We start from the raw sequence: 23,381 nt of genomic DNA, 5'->3' as shown, positions 1-23,381 counted from the left end.
GAAGATTCACTGAAATAAATTCACTCTATCATTTCAAAAATAGTACTTAGCCCAGGTTACTGAAAAGTTTGTGACAATATTAGCTGCACTATCGCAACTCACATTTGCTTACATTTTTAAAAACAAAGTTTTACTAAAATGATTAATAAAACATTCTAATCACAGACTCATCTACTCAACCTTGTGCTGTGCCTGGAAGCATTTCTTTAAAATCTCTGGCAGCTGTCTTGTCTAATCCTGTTACCAGAATGTTTAAATTGTGAACTATAATCTACTGCAACAACAATTCCAAAAAGCCAGAACACAATTTTGAAGTGCCAAAGACTAAAAGGTAATGATAGGATACTATATTGCCCAATATCCATTCAGTACATTCAATACATTGTGTTCTAAAAAGACAGAACAGAGTGACTGATATCCTTACCACTGGATGTATTAGAAGCTTAAACGTTATACATGTATTTGAAAGAACCTTCCAAAGAATTTCACCACTTACAGAAGATTTCTGAAACATTAATGATCCCAACCAATCTTCTAATTATACTATAGAATAAATAAACAAAGAACTCTCACCTTCAGTCCTGGTGCAGGATAAAAGCCTTCCACAATTTTACTGTTGTCAAAAAGACTATATGCTCCATCACGAATTGCCACCACTCCACGGCTCTGGCAATAAATGTCTATGCAATACATATTCCTAAAGGCCAGCCTGATGTGTGTGGGCGACTGAGGCAGAATTGAGAAACACTGGTAAGCAGTGTTAGTACGCTGTGTCAGTCCTAGCATTGGCACAGTTGGAAGTTTATTGATAGCATTTAATGGAGCCTGAGTATCATATAAAACCTGCAAATAAAAACAACAGTTGTTTTGTTATAACCATGTAACAGTTAGGCGGGTACAGTATATCGACTCTTCAGAAATAAAGAACATGATCAATTGCTTTTATACTGAATTATCTTCTTCTATTCACAACAACCAAATGAAGAAATGGCATTACTTTAGTGGTAAGAGCATAAGAACAAATTAAATATAGAAATATAGTTGCTGGTAAGATTGTTCCTGCTGCATTCCCATATAAAGCATTATGATCTCTTGTGCAAAAGAATAATCCTTTCAGTGCTTTCCCTATCTGAAATGCAAAATTCTCTTTTGAGAAAAAAGTTACCTGTAATAGTTGGACAACATTTGGTGATTTATTGAACATCTCCTGGAGCTGATGCAGAATAGTATTGTGACAGTTGCTGCAACCTGAGTTTGGTCCAACAGTTCCAAGAGATATGTGGAATTTCTGGTGTGCAGAGTTCCACTGAATGCTGATCTATAAATACAGAAAGCTTCATAAAATTATGCAATGATAGCCAAGAAGCGACTGCTCTGTGTGTGTGTGTGGGTAGAGAAAGTCAATAAAGAAACAGAAACATATCTATTTTCTATATTCCAAGTAAGGTATTTTCTATATTCCAAGTAAGGTATTTTCTATATAGCAAACACTTAACTGCATGCAGCCAATGGAAGAACCACAGCTCAGAACAGAACTATATATTTTGTACAGAGATGACCCTGAGCTCAATCTCTGATACAAAAAGGATCTCACCTGATAAAGATGCTTACCTGTGATCCTGGAGAACTACTGCCAGTCAAACTGGACAAGACTGGACTAAATGAAACAGTATGACTCAGTCAACACTATGTGTTTCTGCTGAGGTGGTGGTGATCCTAGTCTTTATGTGCTGAACACACCAAGAAAACCAGAGTTGCAGAAAGGAAAACACAACTTCTTTCACTCAAGCTGAAGGGATCCCAGTTGGGAAACATTTGGGCACTACAGTTCAGTTTTTCTCACTCTGTACAGAGAGGAAAGGGACAGGAGACCAACTGTCTCTTCTAGAGACCATGTCCTTCCCTAGCTTAAATTAGAGAGTAAAATAATGTTTCCATGTTTATTTAAAGCTGAATATAACCAAGCCAAGAAAATATCTGATGCTGTATTTCTACTCTTTGCAATCCTGCCTCTGATTTGTTACATCATTTGCTACTTGATTACTAGGAATGTACTGGATACCCTGAATGTGTCAACACCTAGTTCCTATACTTAAGAGAAAATTGAACTATTTTACACACAAAAAGTTTTAAGTACATCATGCCATATCTTTTGGAAAACACCAGAAAGAAAAAGATCCTAATGTATCAGAGGCTCTGAGGTATCCCTGAAGTTATGGAAAGTCATTATGGAGCTACAGAGATGAGCATTAAACTCCTTTCCTCCCATGCTTCACATAGTCACTTGGTAAGCTATATCCTGGTCTGTTGCACATCAGTTTTCAGATTTGATTAAAAGATAACCTATGGCATGAAATAAATAAATATGAATATGTAAAATGAGGGTAGAGACTGAAGTTCATTTATGAACACACAAACTATAATCTGCTTCTGCCCTTTCTTTTCTGACTGGTCATTTTCATAACCCACACCTTTATTTTAGAATCCCCTGAACTTCAAGAATTCATTTTTTAAGGGAAATTCAGTGGAGAAGAAGATTGGAGGTTCTAGTTGAACATGCATAACTAGCTATCATCAAAAGTTATTTTGAGAAAACTTCTAATTATAAGCTAAGGGGAAAAAAAAGATGAAACAGAATTATCACTACAGTATAGACAAGATCATAGTACTGAACATGCAAGTTAGCATGGATAGTAGCAGCTTAATACCTAGATAAGACTGCATTTTAAAACAAGAGACACCATACATTAAGACAATAAGTATATTAACATGGCTTTGAGAGAAAGCTCAAAGATACTTACAGAACTTCCCTTGGTAGTTCCATAGCAAAGAATTAGCTTTCTATAATTGTAGATCCGAACTTCTGAGAAAACATTTAGATGGCTTGGTATTTCTTAACAATGTAAAAGAAGATGGGGGGAGATAGAAAATATTTTAAGAAAAGAGAAAGTATTAAATTTAGTAGACCTTCTACTGCTCCTGGACAGTAATGTTTCTAAAAACACTTCCTTTGGCTTCCAGCAACTTCCTTCCTCACCTGACTTTAGTTGGTTGTCTTTCTAATTTGGTAAACATTTAAGGGAACTAACATATTTTTAAAACAAAAATCTAATGCAAGAAATTAAAAATACAGATTAAAAGTAATAATCAAATAAGCCCCTAAAATCATTTAACAATAATTAAAAGCCTGGTGAAAAAGACACATTTATACAAATTTTCTAAACAGTGAAAGAGTGAGAGCCAAATGCATCTCCTAAGAGAATGTGTGCCATAGATCAGGAGCAAAGGAAAAAACAGCCCTCTTCAAAATGCCAGAAGAAAGGCTTCTGACAGGAGGAACATTTTCATAAGGTCCTATTAAGAACTGGATAGGTTCATAAAGGAAGAAGAGAACCCTTAAATAGTTAGATCCTATGCCACTGATGGCTTTAAGGGTCAGTACCAACTCCTGAAATTGTGCTCAGTAAGCAATTTTAAAATGGAGCAGATCTTTCAGCTCAGTTCACTACCCAGCTGCTGCATTCTGCATCAATTACAACTCCAGGCACTTCTCATGTGAAGTGCACTGCAGCAACCACAGGGTGGGTAACCACTACCAAATCTGATCAAGTCAGGATGTGTTGCAGCTGTGATAATTATGCAAAGGTGTTCTTCACCAGAACACCTTTGCATAATTTTTGCCACCTGTGATTCCACTGAGACCTGAGGATCAAGGAGTATTCCCAGGCTTTTGAAATGCGTAATCCCATCTGAAACATCTGAATCTCAATCTCCAAGCATGCAGGATAATGACCTAGGTTTTGAACAGTAATGATCAAAACAATTTAATAACCATACCCTATCTGAAAGCCTGAATGAAATGAATCCTGAAAAACAATAAATTTCAGATGCCCCTTAAATGATATTTAGTTTCTTTTAATTTAAAACAAAGCATTAGTCCCTAAAAGTTATAATTCCCATCAAGTTCAGTCAGATTCCCGATGACTTCAAAGGCACATTCATTTAGTTTTCTTGGTAGCAGTACAGATGTTGTTTACCTTTGCCACCTTCTGGGATGTTTTTTCACCTTCCTAGTCTAGCCTATACCTCAGAGATTCCTTGGACATCCCATTTAAGTATTAACCAGGCTTGATCATGTTTAGCTTCCAAGTTCAGAAAAGGAACGAACAGGTGCTGCTTCCTGCTACAACTAACAGCTTCTAATACAATCCTTATTTCTAAGGACACCTCCAGGACTCACAAGGACTCCAAAGGCATTCTCAGAAAATAAAAACAGTTAGTCACTATAGTGTGGTGCTTTATTTGGAAGTGTGTCCATATCTGCTTCTCATAAAAACAACTAAGGTAACCTAGATTGTTAAAGAGATTTTCAAGGGGCTAAAAGTATACTAGGCTGTCTTTTGATAAATCAAGGATTTATGACTGGCCATATCTCCTATGGCAGTTATTCTATGAATATATTAGCCCCCTCATGGCAGCTAATTTGTGTGAGTGCCCACAACACACTCTCATTCTAAATATACCAACAGGTCAAATGAAAGTGGCCTATTTCTTTCCTATATCAATATTAGAATAAAACACAATGACATTATATACCTGGTAAAGATCGGGCAAACTCCAACACACATTCATATAATTGGGCAATACTATTCCAGTCATTTAGGAACATCTCAACTACTTTTCGGCCACCAACTGGTTCAGACAACTGGTTTTCATATGTCAGATAAACATGACGAGTTGGTCCTACAAAATGAAAGGGAGAGGCCAATTTGATACTCAAAGAGTATAAGGGGAATGGACAATATGCAGGACAATTGAGAAATTAACCTTGTTCCCTGGAAGAAGTGCTGGTAAGCGGGCAATTTGCAAACACCAGTTCAGCCACCCATGTGCGGTTATTTCTACCTTGCAGTCGGAAAGTACAATCAAGAAGAGAACGATCCAGAGTCTTCTGGGTTTCCTCACCAATACCCTTACATGGAGGAATTCTGTGCAAAAGGTTCAAGATACAACAGTATACTTAGATTAGTTTAATTCTTTCAAACTCTGAAAGAAAGCACATAATTCAAGAAATTCAAGTGTTCGAGTCAGTTTTTTCAATCTAAACAATGCATTTATAACTTTACTAAATAGCACTAAGAATAATACATAAGGTATGGCCAGAACTGGAAGGTTTGGTGCAAGTTGATCATTTTTTTAATGTTTACAATATAAAATACAATTTTACACAGAAGTGGCAGCCCATTAAACAAAGTTAGATTCTGGGAACATTTTGAAAAGCTTCAGATCAGCTTTTCTGTATAGTGTTTATGTAAAGATGAAATTCAGTCAAAATGGCCAGGTAAAATCTCAAAGCCACTAGGCTTAATAATATCTTTGAGTAATACCTGCTCCTTAAGAACTATATGTTTTCAATGAACATATACACATAACTGCCAACTTTGTATAAATGTTCCGTTTTCCTCAGGAATAAAAAACAATATTCTTGTTCTTAAAATAGTTTCAAAGGGGTTTTTTACTGTACAATTATTTTAAGAACAAATTAACAATATACAGGGGAACCTCGGGTTACGAACGCCTCTGTTAACGAACTTTTCAGGTTACAACCAGCTCCGGCCGCAAAAATTTACCACGGTTTGCGAACTCCGCCTCGGGGTACGAACAGGATACGCGGCCATTTTCTCTCCCGTGACATGGTCCGCGGCCATTTTTCCGCCCCTGACACGTGGTCTGCGGGCATTTTTCTGCCCCTGACACGTGGTCCGCGGGCATTTTTCCGCCCCTGACACGTGGTCCGCGGCCATTTTCCCGCCCCTGACACGTGGTCTGCGGCCATTTTCCCGCCCCGACACGTGGTCCGCGGCCATTTTTCCGCCCCTGACACGTGGTCCGCGGCCATTTTTCCGCCCGACATGTGGTCCGCGGCCATTTTCTGCCCCTGACACGTGGTCGTAGGGAGGGGGACTCTCCCTCCAAGCAATAGCCGCCTCCCTGTCCTCCACGCCAGAACGGATTAATGGTAATTACATTGAACCTTATGGGGAAATTTCCTTCGGGTTGCGACCAATTCGGGGTGCGACCAGAGTCACGGAACGAATTAAGTTCGCAAACCGAGGTTCCACTGTAAATACTAATGCGTAAATAAAGAAGCAAAAATTTGATTCTTTAAAATATTACATCATTTCCTTTTGATCCTTTTAGAATAGTCTAAACATTAATGGAAGATTAACTTTTTTATTTACTTTAATAAACGAATAGCATGACTGAAGCCATCTCCTTCAACTTGGACACCTTGATGTGGGATCTCCATACTGGATAACTGAAATTAAAAAAAAAAACTTAATAAATTTAGTTTTATATTTTCATAGCAAATGAAAATTCAAGCTGCATAGTATCACTTGTCACACTACATATGAATCTTCCAAGATGGTTAATAGTAACTACTGGAAGAAATAAAATCCAATCAGAGAAAGGACCATCTCTTTACATACAAAATATGTGAAGTACTTCTTTCTGCTAGAGTCCATTAATCAACCACATACTAAAAACACATAAAACTAAGAGCAAGGCATATATGGGACAATAATGTTAAACATTTGTATTTAATTCTCTATAGGATAAAACCGTTACTTAACATTTAACATCTAAAATATTTATAATATGATACAAAGATGGCTAGTCAGATGGGCATCTAAACAAGGGCATGTTGAAAAGGAACAGGGGTTACTGAATTGTTGTGGGTATATATGTGTGTGGAGGGAGAAACCAACAAAATAAAGGTTGGGTTAAAATGGGCTAGATCAGGCTGAGGGCTGTGAAGAAATCCCCTCCTCCCAAAGCTTCCCTATGGGAGAGGTAGTTGGGCAGCAGCTTGGAATGCTGGTGACTCCGTCATTCTAGGGCCTCAAACTCCCAATCATTATGGCCCAGGACAGGCTTTCCTGTACATACACATACATATACACACACAGAGCAAAAGGTGAGAGCAGAAATACAATATATACAGATGCAACACATTATTATACAGAAGAAAACACAGCTGCTTCCTATGACAATTGCTAGTAAAGGTAGGAAGGAATTGCAGAAGTTAGGCTCTCCATGCTTTTTCAATCATGTTGCAGTCAATATCTGCTAATGCACACAAACAATCCCTTACTGTGATTAAACACTTCACATTCAGACCAAAACCCAAACCATTGCTTCAGCCAATAGACAGCATACGTAAGAAACTCCCACTCATCTCATCTCACAACTGCTGTAATCTTATTCACATGTAATGCCGAACAAAGGATCTTTTTAGCCATGGTTTGTTTAGCAAGCCACTGTGGCCTGGTTTACCCATAGTTTGAGTTTCCACATTACACTACACCAAAACAGTTAAACCATATTATGACTTAATAATACATGAAACCGGCCAGTCTTATTTCTTCCTATTTCTGGATTAAGTTTGGGTACTCCTTAGACAATCCTTTCAACTGTTCCAACTCAGCAAATACAATTCATTACCTACCTCTATGCGAAGTCCTATAAATGGCATATTTGTATCACACATTGCTACAACATGAGCTAAAACTTTATTGAATGCACACATTTCTCCAGACTGTTTTGGTTTTTTGGGTTCTGTGGGACACAGATCACCAGACAACTACAAAAGAGCAGAAAAATTTCAAGAAAGATGCATGTTCTTTTAATACAAAGCTGGAACAAACTCTAAATCACAAACAATAGAGGTAACAGTAGGAAATTCACCTGTTTCATATGAGCTATTCAGTAATTTATGCCCACTGATATTTAGGCTATGCTTCTGTACATGCAAATTCTATTAAACATTAATTCCTGCATAAACTTCCACATAATTGTGCTCATTTTGAGCTGAGTGTATTAAAGAAATCATTACGAGTAAGCTTGCAGCACTTAGTAGAATCAACTGCAAGCTTTTTGTAAATGCAAATGGTGCTAGAAATTTAACCTGAAAGTACACTTTTATAAAGAAAATATTAAATTGTGTTTAAAAGGTACAAAGGGCAGATGCTAAAAACATAGTCACCTTTCTTATCACAGGAGAGAATATCTTTGAGATGTCACCTCAAACACATTTTCTATCCATTTTTTCTTAGAACAAGAGAGAGACAGTTTAGCAGATTTATTCTTTGCCATCATAAGCTACCCATTTACCTGATTAAGCAAAATGTTGCACTATTTAGCCTCTTATCTTCAGCTAAGAGAAATAAATTACCTCTTATCGACTGAAACAAGTCAATGCTGGTTATCAAACCCATACCTTGCGTTTTGTGCCACTTTTTGCTTGTTTGCCACTTTTTGTGTCCAAAACCAGTTCTTCAATATTTGGTTTAAATTGTTGGAGCAAAACTGCAGTAGCAGGGTTGTCATCTCCTTCAGCATAGCTCACAGAAAGAAAGTAGTATTTGTATTCTAGTTGTGTGGGATTACTGGGAACATCAAACATTTCCACTACCTAGGATGTTGAAAAGTCACACTAAGATTGGAAATATACTCAGATTAATATATGAACTGTTGTGCTGCCATAGCAGTGAGTATCATAATGAGTGTAAATCCAGAAGAAATCCAGATGTTCTAAGCCAACTTCAGTGAAATCTAGATTTAACTTGCTCAGAGAAGATCATACTGAAATATACCAGCAAAACATCTCCTCAGGGCTTTATTACAGAATGGCTGTTTAACTTGTCACAAAGGGTACCGTACTGTTGCTTTGCTTTTGCTTTATATTTACTGGTTACATCCTTTTCCTTTCCTTTTTACCATCTCCATTTGTGCAATCTCTCTCTCTTCTCTAAATTCTCGTAGTTTTCTAGCTGTCTTCCTTCTAAGGAAGTAGCCACTTAACTTTTTGCCTGCATTTTAATGGAGCAATAACATACTATTTCATCACAGTAAGCATGATAACGGCCATCACACTGAACCTAACTTAATGCATCCTTCACATGACAACAACTGCCTATTTTTCATTCAGAGGACCATATTCTTATGAGGAGATCCCATTTACTTACAATGTAATACTGTGGAAGTCGGGTAAGCTTGATGAAGAGTTTGTGATTGGAAAGATTTCCCACAGGATGAGTAGCATGATTAACTAGCTGCAATGTTTCACTGCTTACAGTAGGCAAATGTTTTATTGATTGTTTGCAACGCTGCTGCCCAAGCCAAAACCTGAATTGAATACAAGCAAACAGGATATGCAAGAACAATAGTGCTCATTAAAACAAGGCTCATTTACTCTATAGTCCTGGTTTCAGAATATATTAGGTTTTTCTAATTTCTTCACAATTATGCAGAACAGAACCTCAGCTAAAAAGCAAAATTCTCAAAAGCTACTATACAAATTCTTGTCTTTAAGTACACCTCCAAGATAATGATGATGATATTTTTATCCCATCTTTTTTATATATAACTCAAGGTGATGAACATATCTAAGACTCCTGCTTATTTTCCCCACAACAACAACCCTGTGAGATAGGGTGGGCTGAGAGAGAGTGAATGGCCCAAAGTCACCCAAGCAGCTATCATGCCTAAGGGAGGCCTAGAACTCACATTCTCCTGGTTTCTAGGCCCTCACCCTAGCCACTATATCAAACTGGCATGCATGTATGTATGTATACACACGCACACACGAAAGAGTGAACAAATAGGTTCATTTGTTAATGAAGTCTGGCTGCAACTTCCAGAGGAGGCATGGCAAGCTAAATACATCTCTGGGACAGTGGAGATGATGACCATGGCAAACACCAAAGAACTGGTGAGTAGACTGGTTCTTTGGAATCTCTCTGGACAAGAAGAGGATGGGAAATCACCCACATGTGCTCCAGACAGCTGCTCCTCATACGGAGACCACAAGGCAGTGGTCTCCTGAGGGTTTGAGCACTAGGAGATGACAGGATCAGCCATCAAGCTCATAAACGCAGCAGAGCCTTTTAAAGGACACTAAGTTTGCTAACCTCACTTTCTGATTGCTTTCGGAAATTGCTTATCTAACCATCTTAAAGCTATTAGAGATCTTCAGAACAACAACTTTGAAAAGCCACCTGGTGAGAGCCTTTTAAAGGACACTAACTTTCTAATCACTTTCTAATCTCACTTTCTAATCACTTTCAGAAATTGCTTATCTAACCATCTTAAAGCTATTAGAGATCTTTGGAACAACTTTGAAAAGCCACCTGGTGAGTCTATCTTCATTTCTGAACAAAAGAAAAATTAACTATAAGTTTAAGAACTCAAAGAATTTGAAATAAACAGCAAAAAGCTCAATAATATTTTGAACTAAGAAAGTTATAAACGAATTAAGAGTCCAGACAAATTTGGAACACTGAAACTTTTACTACAAGATTTTGGAACTAACTATATAAAATAAACAGCTTTTCATTGGAATCAAAATTATTTTGTCTACTGTAAGTTATAACAGAGATTACAGACTTTAAGGAGTCACTTCTTGTGAGGAATGGGGAACTGATGTTCCACGGATTGCAGGAGACATTACAGACAAATAGGCAGCTGGATGCTGGATCCAGTCTGCCAAAAATTCTTTCCGGATGAAGGAGAGATCTTGAGATTACCCATATGTACTCTGAACAGCTGTTTGGGGTTTTTTTTGTGAGTTGATGGCAAAAACTGATGTTTTTGCAGTCTCTTGTGATCAGCTGGGAGTTGTGGGATTCCATTGTGCTCAGAACCATTAATGTAGCCTTTTATGGACTCAAATTTTGACCAAACCTCATTTTTTAACCACTTTGGAGTTTCTTTCTTTCTTTTTCTTATTGTTTGTTAAAGACTGAAAAACCTTCAGAACCACAACTCTTGAGTTTCTTTTCAATTTGTTTAGAAAGAAAAAAAGTTACGTTTTTAAAGTTTTGTAAGAATTTTCTTTTTTGCAGTATACAGCAAAAGGGTGATTATAGAGCTGATTCTGTAAAGTTTTTAAACGGATTAAGGGTTCAGATGAATTTGAATTAAAGAAAGACTTTGAAGTTAATTAAAAGGATCCTTTGTCCTGGGAAAAGTTCTCTTGTTTAAATTTTGAGCTGATAAGAAGCCTTTGAAGTTTGGACACTAGAAGGAAGGAAATGTTTGAGTAATGGATTAATTCGTTATATTTATTTATTTATTTATTTGCAAGACTATATCATACAATGACTCCAGGCGGCTTACAACAATCCATAAAAACATGGTTAGAAGCAAAAGTACTCTTCTGTTATTTTTGATATATAAATAATGGGTTAGTATTTCTGGTAATGTTCAATGGCCTTTTTGATTGGGACTGGATGATGGTTATTTTTGGTAATATTTATTTTTTTTTGTAATTGGGATTGGACTTTGATTATTTGAAGAGAGGGATTAGAGGAAATTTGTTTAAATGGAAATGGAGATGTAAATATTAGGTTGTTATTTCTGATAACCCTAACTGGACTTTTGCTGATTAAATAAGAAGAACTGAAGATTTAGAGATGGGCTTATAGAAAATGGGTTGAGGTATTGAATGAAGATGTATTTGGTTGTATTTTAAGAGACAGTGATAAGTTGTTAATGTTGACTATACTTGCTGGGGATCAAGGGGGAAGTTTCTTCTATTTTTTTCTTTCTTTCTTTCTTTCTTTCTTTCTTTCTTTCTTTCTTTCTTTCTTTCTTTCTTTTTGTTTTGTTTTGTTTTGTTTTGTTTTGGTTTTTCTTTGCACTTTGGACTAAAGATTCCAGGCAAAAAGAAAAAAATGTAAATAAAATGATACTAAATGCTGTAATATTTGAAATATTAAAGGGGATCTTCGAAGAATGGGGCCACAAATTATTAGCCACAATAACATCAATAACAATGTCTGCTTCTACAGTTAGAAGATCTTTCTATGTTCAAAAGATGTTACTGAATGAGTGACAGATGTGAAACAAATTTTGCTTAATACAGAAACAGTAGAATATATTGGATTAAAAAAAAGTGTGGATTACAAGACAGAGAAGGCATTTAAAGTGGAAATACAAGTGACAGGCCAAGGAAATGATCCATATAAGGACTCTTTACTGGATATATAAAAGAAGCTGGCTGAATTAAATGGGAAATACAAATGATAAACAGTGTAAATAAACTGGTAAAATTATTAATTCTCATGAACAGATTTTAAAAAAATTAATAGAAAATTCTAATATGAACGTTTGATTGTAAAAAAAACGTTACTTGGAGAAATGCTTAACTACAGTACATAAAGAAAATAAGGACATTTTAACAATTTCTTTTACTTTCAAGGACATATTGTTTGTTGCAAACAATATTGTAAAAATAGAAAATGTTTAAAATACCCTTTTTAAAACACTTTAGAATCTCCATATTGCAAATGAACTTGCTGATTAAAATAGTATCTAAGAATCCAAATAACTAACTCAAAAGAATACAAAAAACTGTTCTTCAACAAGATCAAAAGCACATGTAATCTAGTATGCTGTTTGCCAAAAGCAGCCATGACAGTAGGAATCCTGGCCTGTCATTCCCCAATAACTATTATTTGCAAGGAAAGTTAACTCTGATCCTAGAGATGGCCTTTAATCAATTTGACTAGCAAATTCTTAATAATTGTTATTGATATAACTAGTCTTTTAGTCTTTAACTGTCTATCTAAATCAGAGGCTATCAGAAAATCCTGTGATAATGATTTTCATAATGTGAAATATTTCCAGCTTTCCAGAGTCTCTATTATGAAGGGATGATTCTGGAATCTAGTATGGTAAGAGAGGAGAAAAAAAATCAGTCTCAGATTTCTTCTCCTGATCAGTTCCTGTCACCTCAGATCCTCTCACACTATACATGAAGATGTACACTGAATGACTGGCCATTTTGTTGCTCATTCCCCAAACTTGGAGGTAACTTATTTACTTCTAAACCATTCATATATGATTTAATATTAGCGCAATATAGATGCTAGACAAACCATACTTTTTATAATCTTTCACTGTGAGATCAGTATTTATTCTCTGCTTTTGGTTTCTTAACCAGTTTTGATCCATAAGAGGAAAATACTCTTATCCCAAGGCTAACAGCTTGAAACTAGCAAATGAATGCACACTTGGTAAATACTCTACCTAAGAGCTTTGCGTTTCAGATACATGTGTATGACAATATTTTAAGTGGTCATAATAGTGTTCAGGAATCAAGGAGGCTTTAGCCACAATTCATGTTGACCAATCAAGATTATGTGAAACAATTAGGAAAAGTAACTTTTGTAGATCTTTGCTAGTAAAAATCTATGCTGTACAAATAACATGCTAGGGTATATAGATCTAAGCCTTTCAAATAAACAACAATAAAGTTCCCTCTTGCACTTACTAAAAGGCAGCTAAAGTAGAGATCATAGAAAATATTCTAAAAGTGAAACTGTTTTTACAATGATGGAGAAGTGAATTTCCTGACATTGCTTTTTACTAACTTGAGTTGCTGAAGCCAAGGAATGATACGCTTCATATCATCATTGATGGACTTCTCTACGTCATCCAGGGTCTGCTGATCTACAAAGAAAAGGTATTAGTTATTACCTAAATTAAAATTATTTAGAACCCCATAAAAATTTCCTAAACAAAGAATTTATTTTCTGAAAATATTTTCCAGATATATGAACTAGAATTCCTCTCAAAATATAAATTAATGTGGGAATAATATTCATTTTGAGAGCATTCACCTAATGACTCCCATCTATCAATATTTGAAGAAACCTTTTTATATATTTTATTTTTATTCCTCAGCTAGATCTTTTTAAACAAAAGAATTCACTCAAGTATTTATTCAAATATTTTATACTTTCAATTTGTCACCACTATTTTTGTTGGATATGATGATGTGTACTAGGTCTGCAACCTGATACTATAATTTTAGACACGGAACGCTCCCCCCCCCATCTTCCCTTTTTCTGATATTATTTCAATATTATTTCTATTGATTCTTGGGAAGTTTTTTTTTTAAATGAAACAAAAAAAATCATTTATATTTTGCTATTTTGTGAAAACTTTATCAAGACTTTCTACTGGGAGAACCTGAAATACGAAATTTAATTTAGAAAGAGCCTTCATTTTAACTGTAACAATTTGGCCCAGGATGATAAAACAGTTGTGGTTCATATCTTTGTTTATCTTTTTCCATATTGGAACATAGTTATTATTAAGTAATTTTTAATTTTTTTTGTCATTTTTATACCTTAATTTAAAACACATGTTTGGATGTTATTTTTAAGATATTGGATAGGGGCTTTTGTATCTCTGGAGGAGTATGAATGTACAACAACTGAAATTTGTTGAAATTAATGTTAGACCTGAATTCTGCAAAATCTTTTAACTCTTTTTAAATATGAGATGAACATACTGTGTTTGAGAGAGTTAATATCATATCATGTGTGAATAAATTTAGTAATTTTTCCTTCTTATATTTACTCCTGTGGTTTTATTATCTTTATGTAAAGCTATTGCTATAACTAAATTAAACCATTATAGTATATTTGTAACAATATTAAAAGACCTACCTAATGCTAGGTAGAAAAGCCTTTCTTTGGTAAATTAATAATGAATTTTTCCCACTGATGGTACATAAAGAAAGTTCTCTTCTGAAGATTTAATGAATGAACAGTATAATACAAGAAGCAGCACTCCTTCAAAAGTCTTTAGGATGTTGAAAGTAGGAACCACCCAAGGATTACCACTAAATTGTAACTGTATGTTAGGAGGACAAATTAATGTTAGCTTTATGGGAGTAAAAATATCAATTATATTCTATTTTTATTATAATTCATTTAAAACAAAGTATGATTCAGTTTTATTTGTGTTATATTCAGGGAGTGTGGCTCCTGGAATACCACACAAAGATTGTGAGTCACTCTTAGCCAAAAACTTTGTAATAATCTGTTTCATATGAACTAAACATTATCAGCAAGTTAGAACTAGACATTATTATGCTTCAAGTAGACCCACAGAACTCAATTAGATCTAATTTAATTCTCATTAATTTCAGAAGAATAACCGTAAGCATGACTAATTCTGGATTCAATCCAATCTAACAGACTCTATCCAATATCCACTATCACTGATCTTCCTTTTTTTCCACTCAGCTTTGTGGGATCCCCAAATGTGCACCAACCATACAATCTACTAACAGATTTTAAGACACTCCATGGGAAGAAAGAACTATTTTGCTAAGAAGTCATATTCCTGTATTTCAAAATTTTAATAACTGCAAGGACTTCCCATTGAATGTTGTACAGAACACAGAGTTTCCTGCTCTTCAACTTTCAATCTTTCTTCAGTAATTAAAAAAACAGGACTTAAGATCCTAGTTTGTTGCCATAGTTTAATTTACCTAAACCACCACTTGGTAATGAAGATGTTCTGTGAATGGGAGCATGCAAGAAGAAAAGCTCTGTTTGGTTCAGATGCTTTACCATGCACTGAAGCTCCAGTAACTTTGAATGCTTTTATAGAGGCTAAACTAACATTCTAATAATATCAAAAATTTTAAAAATTTACTAAATAAATTTGGAAAATATACAAATTTGTAATAGAGAATTCCAGTATTCTATATTACAAAATGGCAAATAACATCTCTCAAATTTAGAATTTGTTTACAAAAAAAAATTGGATATGTTGTGTTTAGACTATTGCAATCCTGAAAGTTTGTGTACATGCCAAACTCTAAAAGTTGGGTAGTTAAGAGCCGACATATTTCATTTTTTGAATGGGCGTTTTTGGATAGACAGGAAAGACCAAGCAATATAATTCCGAATAATCAAGGTTCAGTTTGTTGTTTAAAAAATTGAGTTGTAGTGATCTGCGTAAAGATTTCATGTTACTTGCTAGCTGCCATTATTTAGATTTTTATAAAGAGACTTGCTTGAATTGTTTAAATTGTATTCCTAAGTTTTGTATTTTGAGGTATAGCTTTTAAGAAAATTATTTTAAAAATTATTAGGAGGAAAAGCCTTATATAAAGCTCAATGTATTATGTCAAAGTGTGATCATGACCAAGCCATTTCATTTGTAAAATGTATTAAACAAAATTTTCCCATTCTTTTTGGCATCAATAATCATTATTTTCTCTGGGAAATAATTTCTCCATTTGCACTGCATTGTGCTTGTGAATTACTACATGCTAACTGACCAAATGACCTCTATATCTATATTTGACATCACACCGTTTAATACACTAGCAAACTCTATGATAAAAACCTTTACTTTTAGTTTCCAGGCAAAAGAAAAACAGCTGAATTCTGGAAATTGTAATGTAATAATTAGAAGTGGGACTTAAGTGAAAATAAAGCTAACTCTTATTTACTTACCAATTCCATAAAGCATTAACTGAAACATCCCAGAATGAAGGTCTACAAATATGTGTAGGCATTCAGATTGCCCGCAAGGCTCCAGAATAGGGATAACAAGTGTGGGGAGAGCTGTTTCAATAAAAGCTAAAGAATTGAGAATTCATAAGATGAGATGGAATTTTAACTAGGGAAATGCTTCAAAATTAAATTCAACTTTGGACCTCTGCAGACTTCAATCACAACAGAAATCCTTTTTCAATAAAACTATTTTAGTAAACTTACATTCATTTAATGAGCATCAATAAAATTATATTTTCAAGGAATGCCATTTTGCTACCAAAACCCTTTTCACTGTTTCTTTCTACATATGATAATTGAATGACAAGTAATGCCTTCATCTCCATAACTTTAGTCTAAATAGGATATTTTAATAAACAAAATAGAAAAATAATCCTTAAAATGAGCTCTTTTGTTACCTGTATTTACTTCTCCACATAATTTAGTAGCATACAGTTGTATTGTAAAATAAATGATGACATGGTGTAATATGTCATGTGTTGTTGTTCATCTGAGGTTGTATTTACCTACTTTTGAGAACTGCTAAGGACCAGATGATTTTTATTATGTCCTGATACATAAAAACCATAGAACTCAAAGAGGGTGTACTTTCTTTTTCACACGACTGTATTTCAATAGCACCATTTGCTACACACTTCTGTCAAAGATGGAAAGGTTCTTAAAGCCATCACAAAAGAACTCTACATTTTCTCTGTTCAATCAGGTCCTGACAGTCCTCTTGACCTCTTCATCTGAGTCAGACAGATATCCGCAAAGATATTCCTTCAAGTTTGGGAAAAAGTAGAAGTTGCATGGTACCAGGTATGAACTGTATGGCAGATAGGGCAAGATGGTGAGATCCAACTTTGCAATTGCCTCTTGGATGGCTTGTTAGCTGTGAGGCCTAGAGTTGTTATGTTGCAGCAAAATTTCCTTCCTGTGCTTCTGAACTCTGCTTAATTATTGTTCCAGGTTTTGAGTATTACAATATACTGCTCTGAGTTGATAGTGGTGTCAGGTTCAAGGAAATCATGTGAATAACACCATCTGCATCCCAAAAACTGTAAGCATGAGTTTTCCTGCCAAAACCAGGGTATTGAATTTTTCTCCCCACAGGCAAAGCCTTGTGATGATATTCCAGGGACTAACGGTTCATTTCTGCATCATAATGATAACCATGTTTTGTTGGCTGTTGCAATGCTATGAAAAAAATCCCATAATTTTTGTAGCATAACAACCACTGCTGGCAAATTTCAACTCTTGAAGCCTTCACCTTTACCATCAGCATGTGAGGAACCTACTTTGCACAAACATTCCTGTGAAATGCCAAACCTGACAGCAATTTCCCTTTAAGTGATCTGCCAACTGTGGTTAGTCACTTCACCAATCTTTCTCACATGAAACTTGTTGATTGTGTCACAGATCATCCACTTTATTTTTGATCACGCAAGCCAGCTCTTCCCGGTTCAGCATCTTTACATTTTTTGCCCAGCAATGCACAGTATTCACTTCAACACAATCATCACCATAAATAATCTGCATTCCAAAGTGAATTTCAACTGCAGCAACTCCTTTGGCAATCAAAAATTCAATCTGGTGTGCTGCTTAAAGCGCACTGACAAGTTTTCACTGCAGCTTCCATTTCACAAACAATAGCAACACAACCTTTTTTCATAGCAAATTCCCGCCAACTGAAGTGAAATAACAGATTGTAAAGAACACATCAGAACTTCTAATGCATCAGTACTCCCGTCTGTTGGTAACTTATAATATTGGAGGCATTACTTTTCATTCAGTCCTTGTGGAATATTTTTGTTCATTAACTTATATGAATACTAATGATTAAATACTAAATAACCATCAATATCTATTAGTAGCCCAAACCATCTACACAGACACCTAGGTGCAGAAGAGACAGAAGGGAGCATAGTATATGAGGGAGCTTGCTATATGAAACGACTAAGCATAAACCCTGACTCCAGCAATTGATTTTTACCGAACTCTATAATCCACTCCAAAACACCTCCACAAAAGGTTAGCAGACTTGCCTAAATGGAATGGACTTGGGTATATGAGCCTGAGGGGAAACATCCAAAATCAGGTTTAGGCAAGTTCTAGTACAACAATTTTATGTATGCCCCTCTTGAATAAGCACGTTAAAATAAATTAAGTATATTTTTAAATTAAAACCCTGAACATTTATACTAGCTGACAAAAGTTTGAAACGTACTCGAAACTAATTCAAAAGGATATAAGAAATAATCTCTAGTGTAAGAATACTAAAAAAGATTCATATCATTTCACTTTCTTCATAAAAGAAATGTTAACAATTTGTTAACATGTTAAAATCCCAGTTGTTAAAATTTTTATCACTTCTCTATAGCATATTCAAGGCAATGATTGCCAAGAAAGCTCTCAGTTCAGTGAATTAAAACTATTGTTGGTCGCACAGTCAGCCAGATGTTGTTGTTGTTATTACTATTATTATATGAGACAGAGGCAAATTGGCAAAGTAATTTCATTTACTTCAGATTCAAGCCTTCTATTTTGAAGTAAGATAAGAAAGGATTATACAGATACTACCACATACAATTGTCACTGGTGTTGTAGCTCTTAAGAATGGACTTCAATTCCTGGAGTTTCTGATGTGCTCTTGCATGGACACTGTCTATTAGAAGCTTCTCTACTGACAAATGGTCTATCTACAAAAATCAAAGTAAAAGGAGTTATTAAAAAACAGGACTTTTTGAAGAGTTTGCAGTTGTAAGGGGACATTTGTGCAGTAGCTCAAGCACCTTTATTATCATTTAGCTTCATCTAAATTAAGTAGTAGGCCCATGGTAAATGCCCTCTATAATCTTGGCTTAAATCCAGCAAGTTTCTTTTTTCAGTATGAGAAAATATATTGCTACTGCAACTCTTCTTTATATTTTTATATTTCATACTAATAATGAATTTTGCAATATATAAGTCTTTCCAGCCCTGGCAAACAATTTTGGAAAATAATTTTACATTTCTAAACTGCTACTGTTTTAAAAGTCTTCTTTTTTAAAATTCAAATGTAGTCATCTTTTTTGTATCATCTTGCTTTTTTTGTATTTCAATATTTGCTTTTTGTCTATATATTCCAAATATTTTAACGATAAACATATGGATTAAAAAAGAGCCTTTTTAAATTGAGACAACTTAAACTGCTGAACTTTACCTTCATAGCTCTCTCAATTAGTTTGGAATCACATGTTGGAAGGGGAGGTTCATGAGAAATTTGCAAAGGCTTTGATACATCATTCTCATCAATCTTAATGGTGACTTTATGAAGAGATGCAGTTCCTGTTTTTCTCCCAACAATTTGTTGGCTTAATAAAGAAATACTATGTTAAATAAAAATCCAATTTTTGTAGAACATTCAAATAAATTGGTAAAAACGTTACTAATAAAACAAGAATGTAACTGTTTTCCCTATAAAGTTCAAGAAACACTTTCAAACTTCTCTAACCGGCACACAGTTATAATCTTAAGAATTCTTTAATTTGTTGTTTCAAATCCTTGACAATTATGCCCAATATACCACTCTCAGCTTTGCTGATCATTTTTGCTTATCGCTTTCTTCTAACAGACTTGCTACATCAATATAACAACTTTACCATGAAAATGTCCCTAAGGCACATTTAATCGCCTCAGCAATCAATACCACAAAAGCATTGGTTAAAAGAGTGGTCTGGTACAAATAGGTTTTAAAACCTGTTTGAAGGCCTGGGTTATTGGTGCCATGTATTACTATTCATTATCAGGTAACGAACAATGAGTAGTTCATTTGGCAAAAAACTCTAGAATCATGACAGTATTACCAAGAAGGCCTGTGGCTTATATCTAAAATTCTCATTTATCCCTACTGACAAGTGAACAAGCAGCTTGAACTCCAAGCCTAATCTCAAACTGTGAGCCAGGTTACATGGGTTAAAATGATCTGTTAGATGTTCTTTAAGCCCTAAAGAATGAGACAAAGTTAATACTGTACTTTACATTCAACGGAGAACACCAGGAACAAATATAATGGATACAAAACTGTTAATGTTTTCTTTAAATTAGGTTTCAGATATTGTGTGCTGCCCTGAAAATATCACACAGAGGAGTACTCATACATGTCTAAAGAAGGCAGGATGTTGCTTTCACTTCTCATTATATATGAGATAATAGTATTAAATGTTCTCTTTTATGTATTTCAGTAGCTGTTGGACAGCATACTAGACAAGTGATTCTCTCTAACTTCTTACTACCATTAAATAAATTCACAGAAGCAGCAACTACATTTCCATTACACCTTGGTACAGATAGTTGCAACCTCTCATTGTGATCTACACTGAGTATGTATGTATGTATGTATGTATGTATGTATGTTTTACCCAATGATAATCCTCTATGACAAGATAGAATATTTGATTCTTAAAATTCCACAATTTCTGTACCAACTACAAAGATTAGGAAGATTTTGTAGATTTCAAACTTGTATCTATTTAATTATATAAAGTTAGACCTAGCTGTTTCTAGGGCATGCATTTCCAAGAGCAGTAATACTGTGAAAGCTTTGCCTATAGAACAAAACTTGACTAACTATGCTTGCAGACAAGTTTTGATTCTAAAATACCCCCAACGTAACAACATATTACCTTCAAGTCAGATTATTTGCTCTCATTATTTGCCCTCATTCCAGAAATCAATTACATATAACTTATTTAAGAAACAGCGTACCTCTCTTGAAATCCATACAATCCATACTATATACTATGTATCAAATTAAACTAGTATAAGAGTTCCCATTATTTCGGTTCCAACAATATAAATATAATATTGTTATATGGAAACCATATAAATCGTTTAATAAATAATAATTATAAATACAATTGTGTCTGGACTGATTGTATGAACATCTACAGATAACAGTGATTTCACTTACTTCCAAACAGAGAGAGACAGGCATTTGCCTGCATGGTATCGTTCCACTTGTACAAGGTCACCCCAGCGTTCTCGGATCAGCATTAAAGTCTGTGAATGTAGAACTTCCAACTGCAGGGACAGGCAGAAGGAATCTAAAATGTTCTGGTTAAGTAAATATTTTGAGCTTCTTTGGAAAGAAGAACAATATCAAAGTAAAATCCATAAATAAAATACATCGCTACAAATTTCAGTAAGAAATTTAGTCTTACATTATTGCTAAAACTTGCTATCCCCTATAAATCATAATACCATTCTTCACCAACACAACAGAAAGTTGTCATTAAGAGGAACTTTATGGCATATTTAAAAAAAATCTATAGAGAGAAAATATGCTTCATAATACACTGATTTTAAATATTTCAAGAATCCAAAATACAACTGACTTCCGGGGAAGCAATGGTGAACTGAAGATGGCTTTGCTTTCAGTGGAGCCAATGACTGCGGCAGAACAAAGAGCCAACGAATGAATTGGTGCCTTGAAATTCCTCCTCAGATAAAGGGGAGGACTTGGGATCACTCATAGTGCTCCTTACAGAGGCTCCCCAGGATGAGAGTCTCCAGCTGGTTTTAGAGCTCTGGAAGCTGTGAGAATCAGCTTGCTCAAGCCACAGTTCGGAGCCTTCAAAGAGACACTGGGTTCGCCCACTTCCTTTCTTAATCACTTCTGAAAATGACTTGTAAATTGCTTTTTGGATACTAAGAAACTTCAGAAGGACAAGTTTTATTTCACTGGGTGATTTTCCTTCAATCCTCAATGAAAGAAGTTTCATGTAAGTTTAAGAACTTAAAGAAAAAAAAATATTTAGAAATAAGCAGCAAAAAGGTGATTAGAACATTGATTTTGGAAAGTTATAAATGGACTAAGGGACTGGAAATAAGATTTTGAAATTAACTATAAGAATCCTTCCTGTGGTTTGTTTAAAATCCTATTAAAAATATATGAAGATCTTGAAGTTAAGTGTAAGAAATTTTTTCATGGGAAAATGGTGTGGATTAGAGAAACACATGGTAAAAGGAGACCCTGAAGGCTGGTTACAAGAGGCAACCAGAAAGAACTAAAAATTACAATTAAAGGAGACCCACTAATACAGAATGGAGAAAAGTATTTTAACTCTGGAAGATTTCAAGGATATTTGGCAACAGTGTACTTAGAGCTTTCTCTTAAAATTGTCTGATACTCACACACACGTTTATTACAGCCCTAAGGCCAGATACAGCCAAAGTATATAATACAACCATCTTACATTTATATATATCTATAAAACAAAACAATAAATATTATTTAATCTAATAATTGAAATAACAGTGCTAAAATATATCACAGTAAGACACTATGTTGTGGAATTTTAACTCTAAATAATGGTGGAGCGTATTGTACAGATGGTAGCATAAAACCGGGCAACTTGGGAGGATATTTCCGGGTCTTTGTCTGAAAGGAGTAGCATTAGATGGAAGTCACACTCCCTACCAGGAAATCTCTTCAATATTTGGTATATATATATATATCTGTCTAGAATCCTTATATAGGGAGCATATTGTTGTTGTTTAGTCGTTAAGTCGTGTCCGACTCTTCGTGACCCCATGAACCATATTGCGCCAGGCCTTCCTGTCCTTCACTGCCTCCCTGAGTTTGCTCAGTTTCATGCTCATTGCTTCAGTGATGCTATCTAACCATCTCATCCTCTGCCGTCCTCTTCTCCTTTTGCCTTCAATCTTTCCCAGCATCAGGGTCTTCTCCAAAGAGATCTCTCTTCGCATTAGGTGGCCAAAGTATCTGAGCTTGAGCTTCATTATCGATCCTTCCAATGAGCAATCAGGGTTGATTTCCTTTAAGATTGACTGGTTTGACCTCCTAGCAGTCCAGGGAACTCTTAAGAGTCTTCTCCAGCACCACAGTTCAAAGGCATCAATTCTTCGGCGCTCGGCCTTTTTTATGGTCCAGCTCTCACAGCCATACATTACTACTGGAAAAACCATAGCTTTGACTATGCGGATCTTTGTCGGCAAGGTGACGTCTCT

The 23,381-nt window shown here is 35.1% G+C and overlaps 1 protein-coding gene across 2 annotated transcripts in view; it reads right to left on the bottom strand.

The window, feature by feature from the left end:
• Positions 1-23,381, bottom strand: part of MED14 (mediator complex subunit 14) — a 71,026-nt gene that overhangs the window by 20,257 nt on the left and 27,388 nt on the right. For both annotated transcript variants that reach the window (XM_088144760.1, XM_088144761.1), the window contains exons 8-21: positions 21,322-21,454; positions 19,573-19,723; positions 18,958-19,069; positions 16,329-16,454; positions 13,440-13,518; positions 9,030-9,189; positions 8,282-8,476; positions 7,511-7,645; positions 6,243-6,319; positions 4,828-4,988; positions 4,597-4,743; positions 2,802-2,893; positions 1,166-1,318; positions 574-843 (exon numbers count right to left, since the gene is read on the bottom strand). In XM_088144760.1, coding sequence (XP_088000886.1) covers positions 574-843; positions 1,166-1,318; positions 2,802-2,893; positions 4,597-4,743; positions 4,828-4,988; positions 6,243-6,319; positions 7,511-7,645; positions 8,282-8,476; positions 9,030-9,189; positions 13,440-13,518; positions 16,329-16,454; positions 18,958-19,069; positions 19,573-19,723; positions 21,322-21,454 — 1,991 coding nt within the window. The remainder of the gene's footprint in view (positions 1-573; positions 844-1,165; positions 1,319-2,801; positions 2,894-4,596; positions 4,744-4,827; positions 4,989-6,242; positions 6,320-7,510; positions 7,646-8,281; positions 8,477-9,029; positions 9,190-13,439; positions 13,519-16,328; positions 16,455-18,957; positions 19,070-19,572; positions 19,724-21,321; positions 21,455-23,381) is intronic.

Source organism: Python bivittatus, unplaced genomic scaffold, assembly GCF_059951505.1.
Source record: "Python bivittatus isolate LINGU-HERP-01145 unplaced genomic scaffold, Pbiv_v1 ctg000350_np1212, whole genome shotgun sequence".
In the NCBI taxonomy this organism is placed as follows: domain Eukaryota; kingdom Metazoa; phylum Chordata; class Lepidosauria; order Squamata; family Pythonidae; genus Python; species Python bivittatus.
Note: the sequence above shows the minus strand (reverse complement) of the source record. Positions and strands in the feature narration are given on the sequence as shown.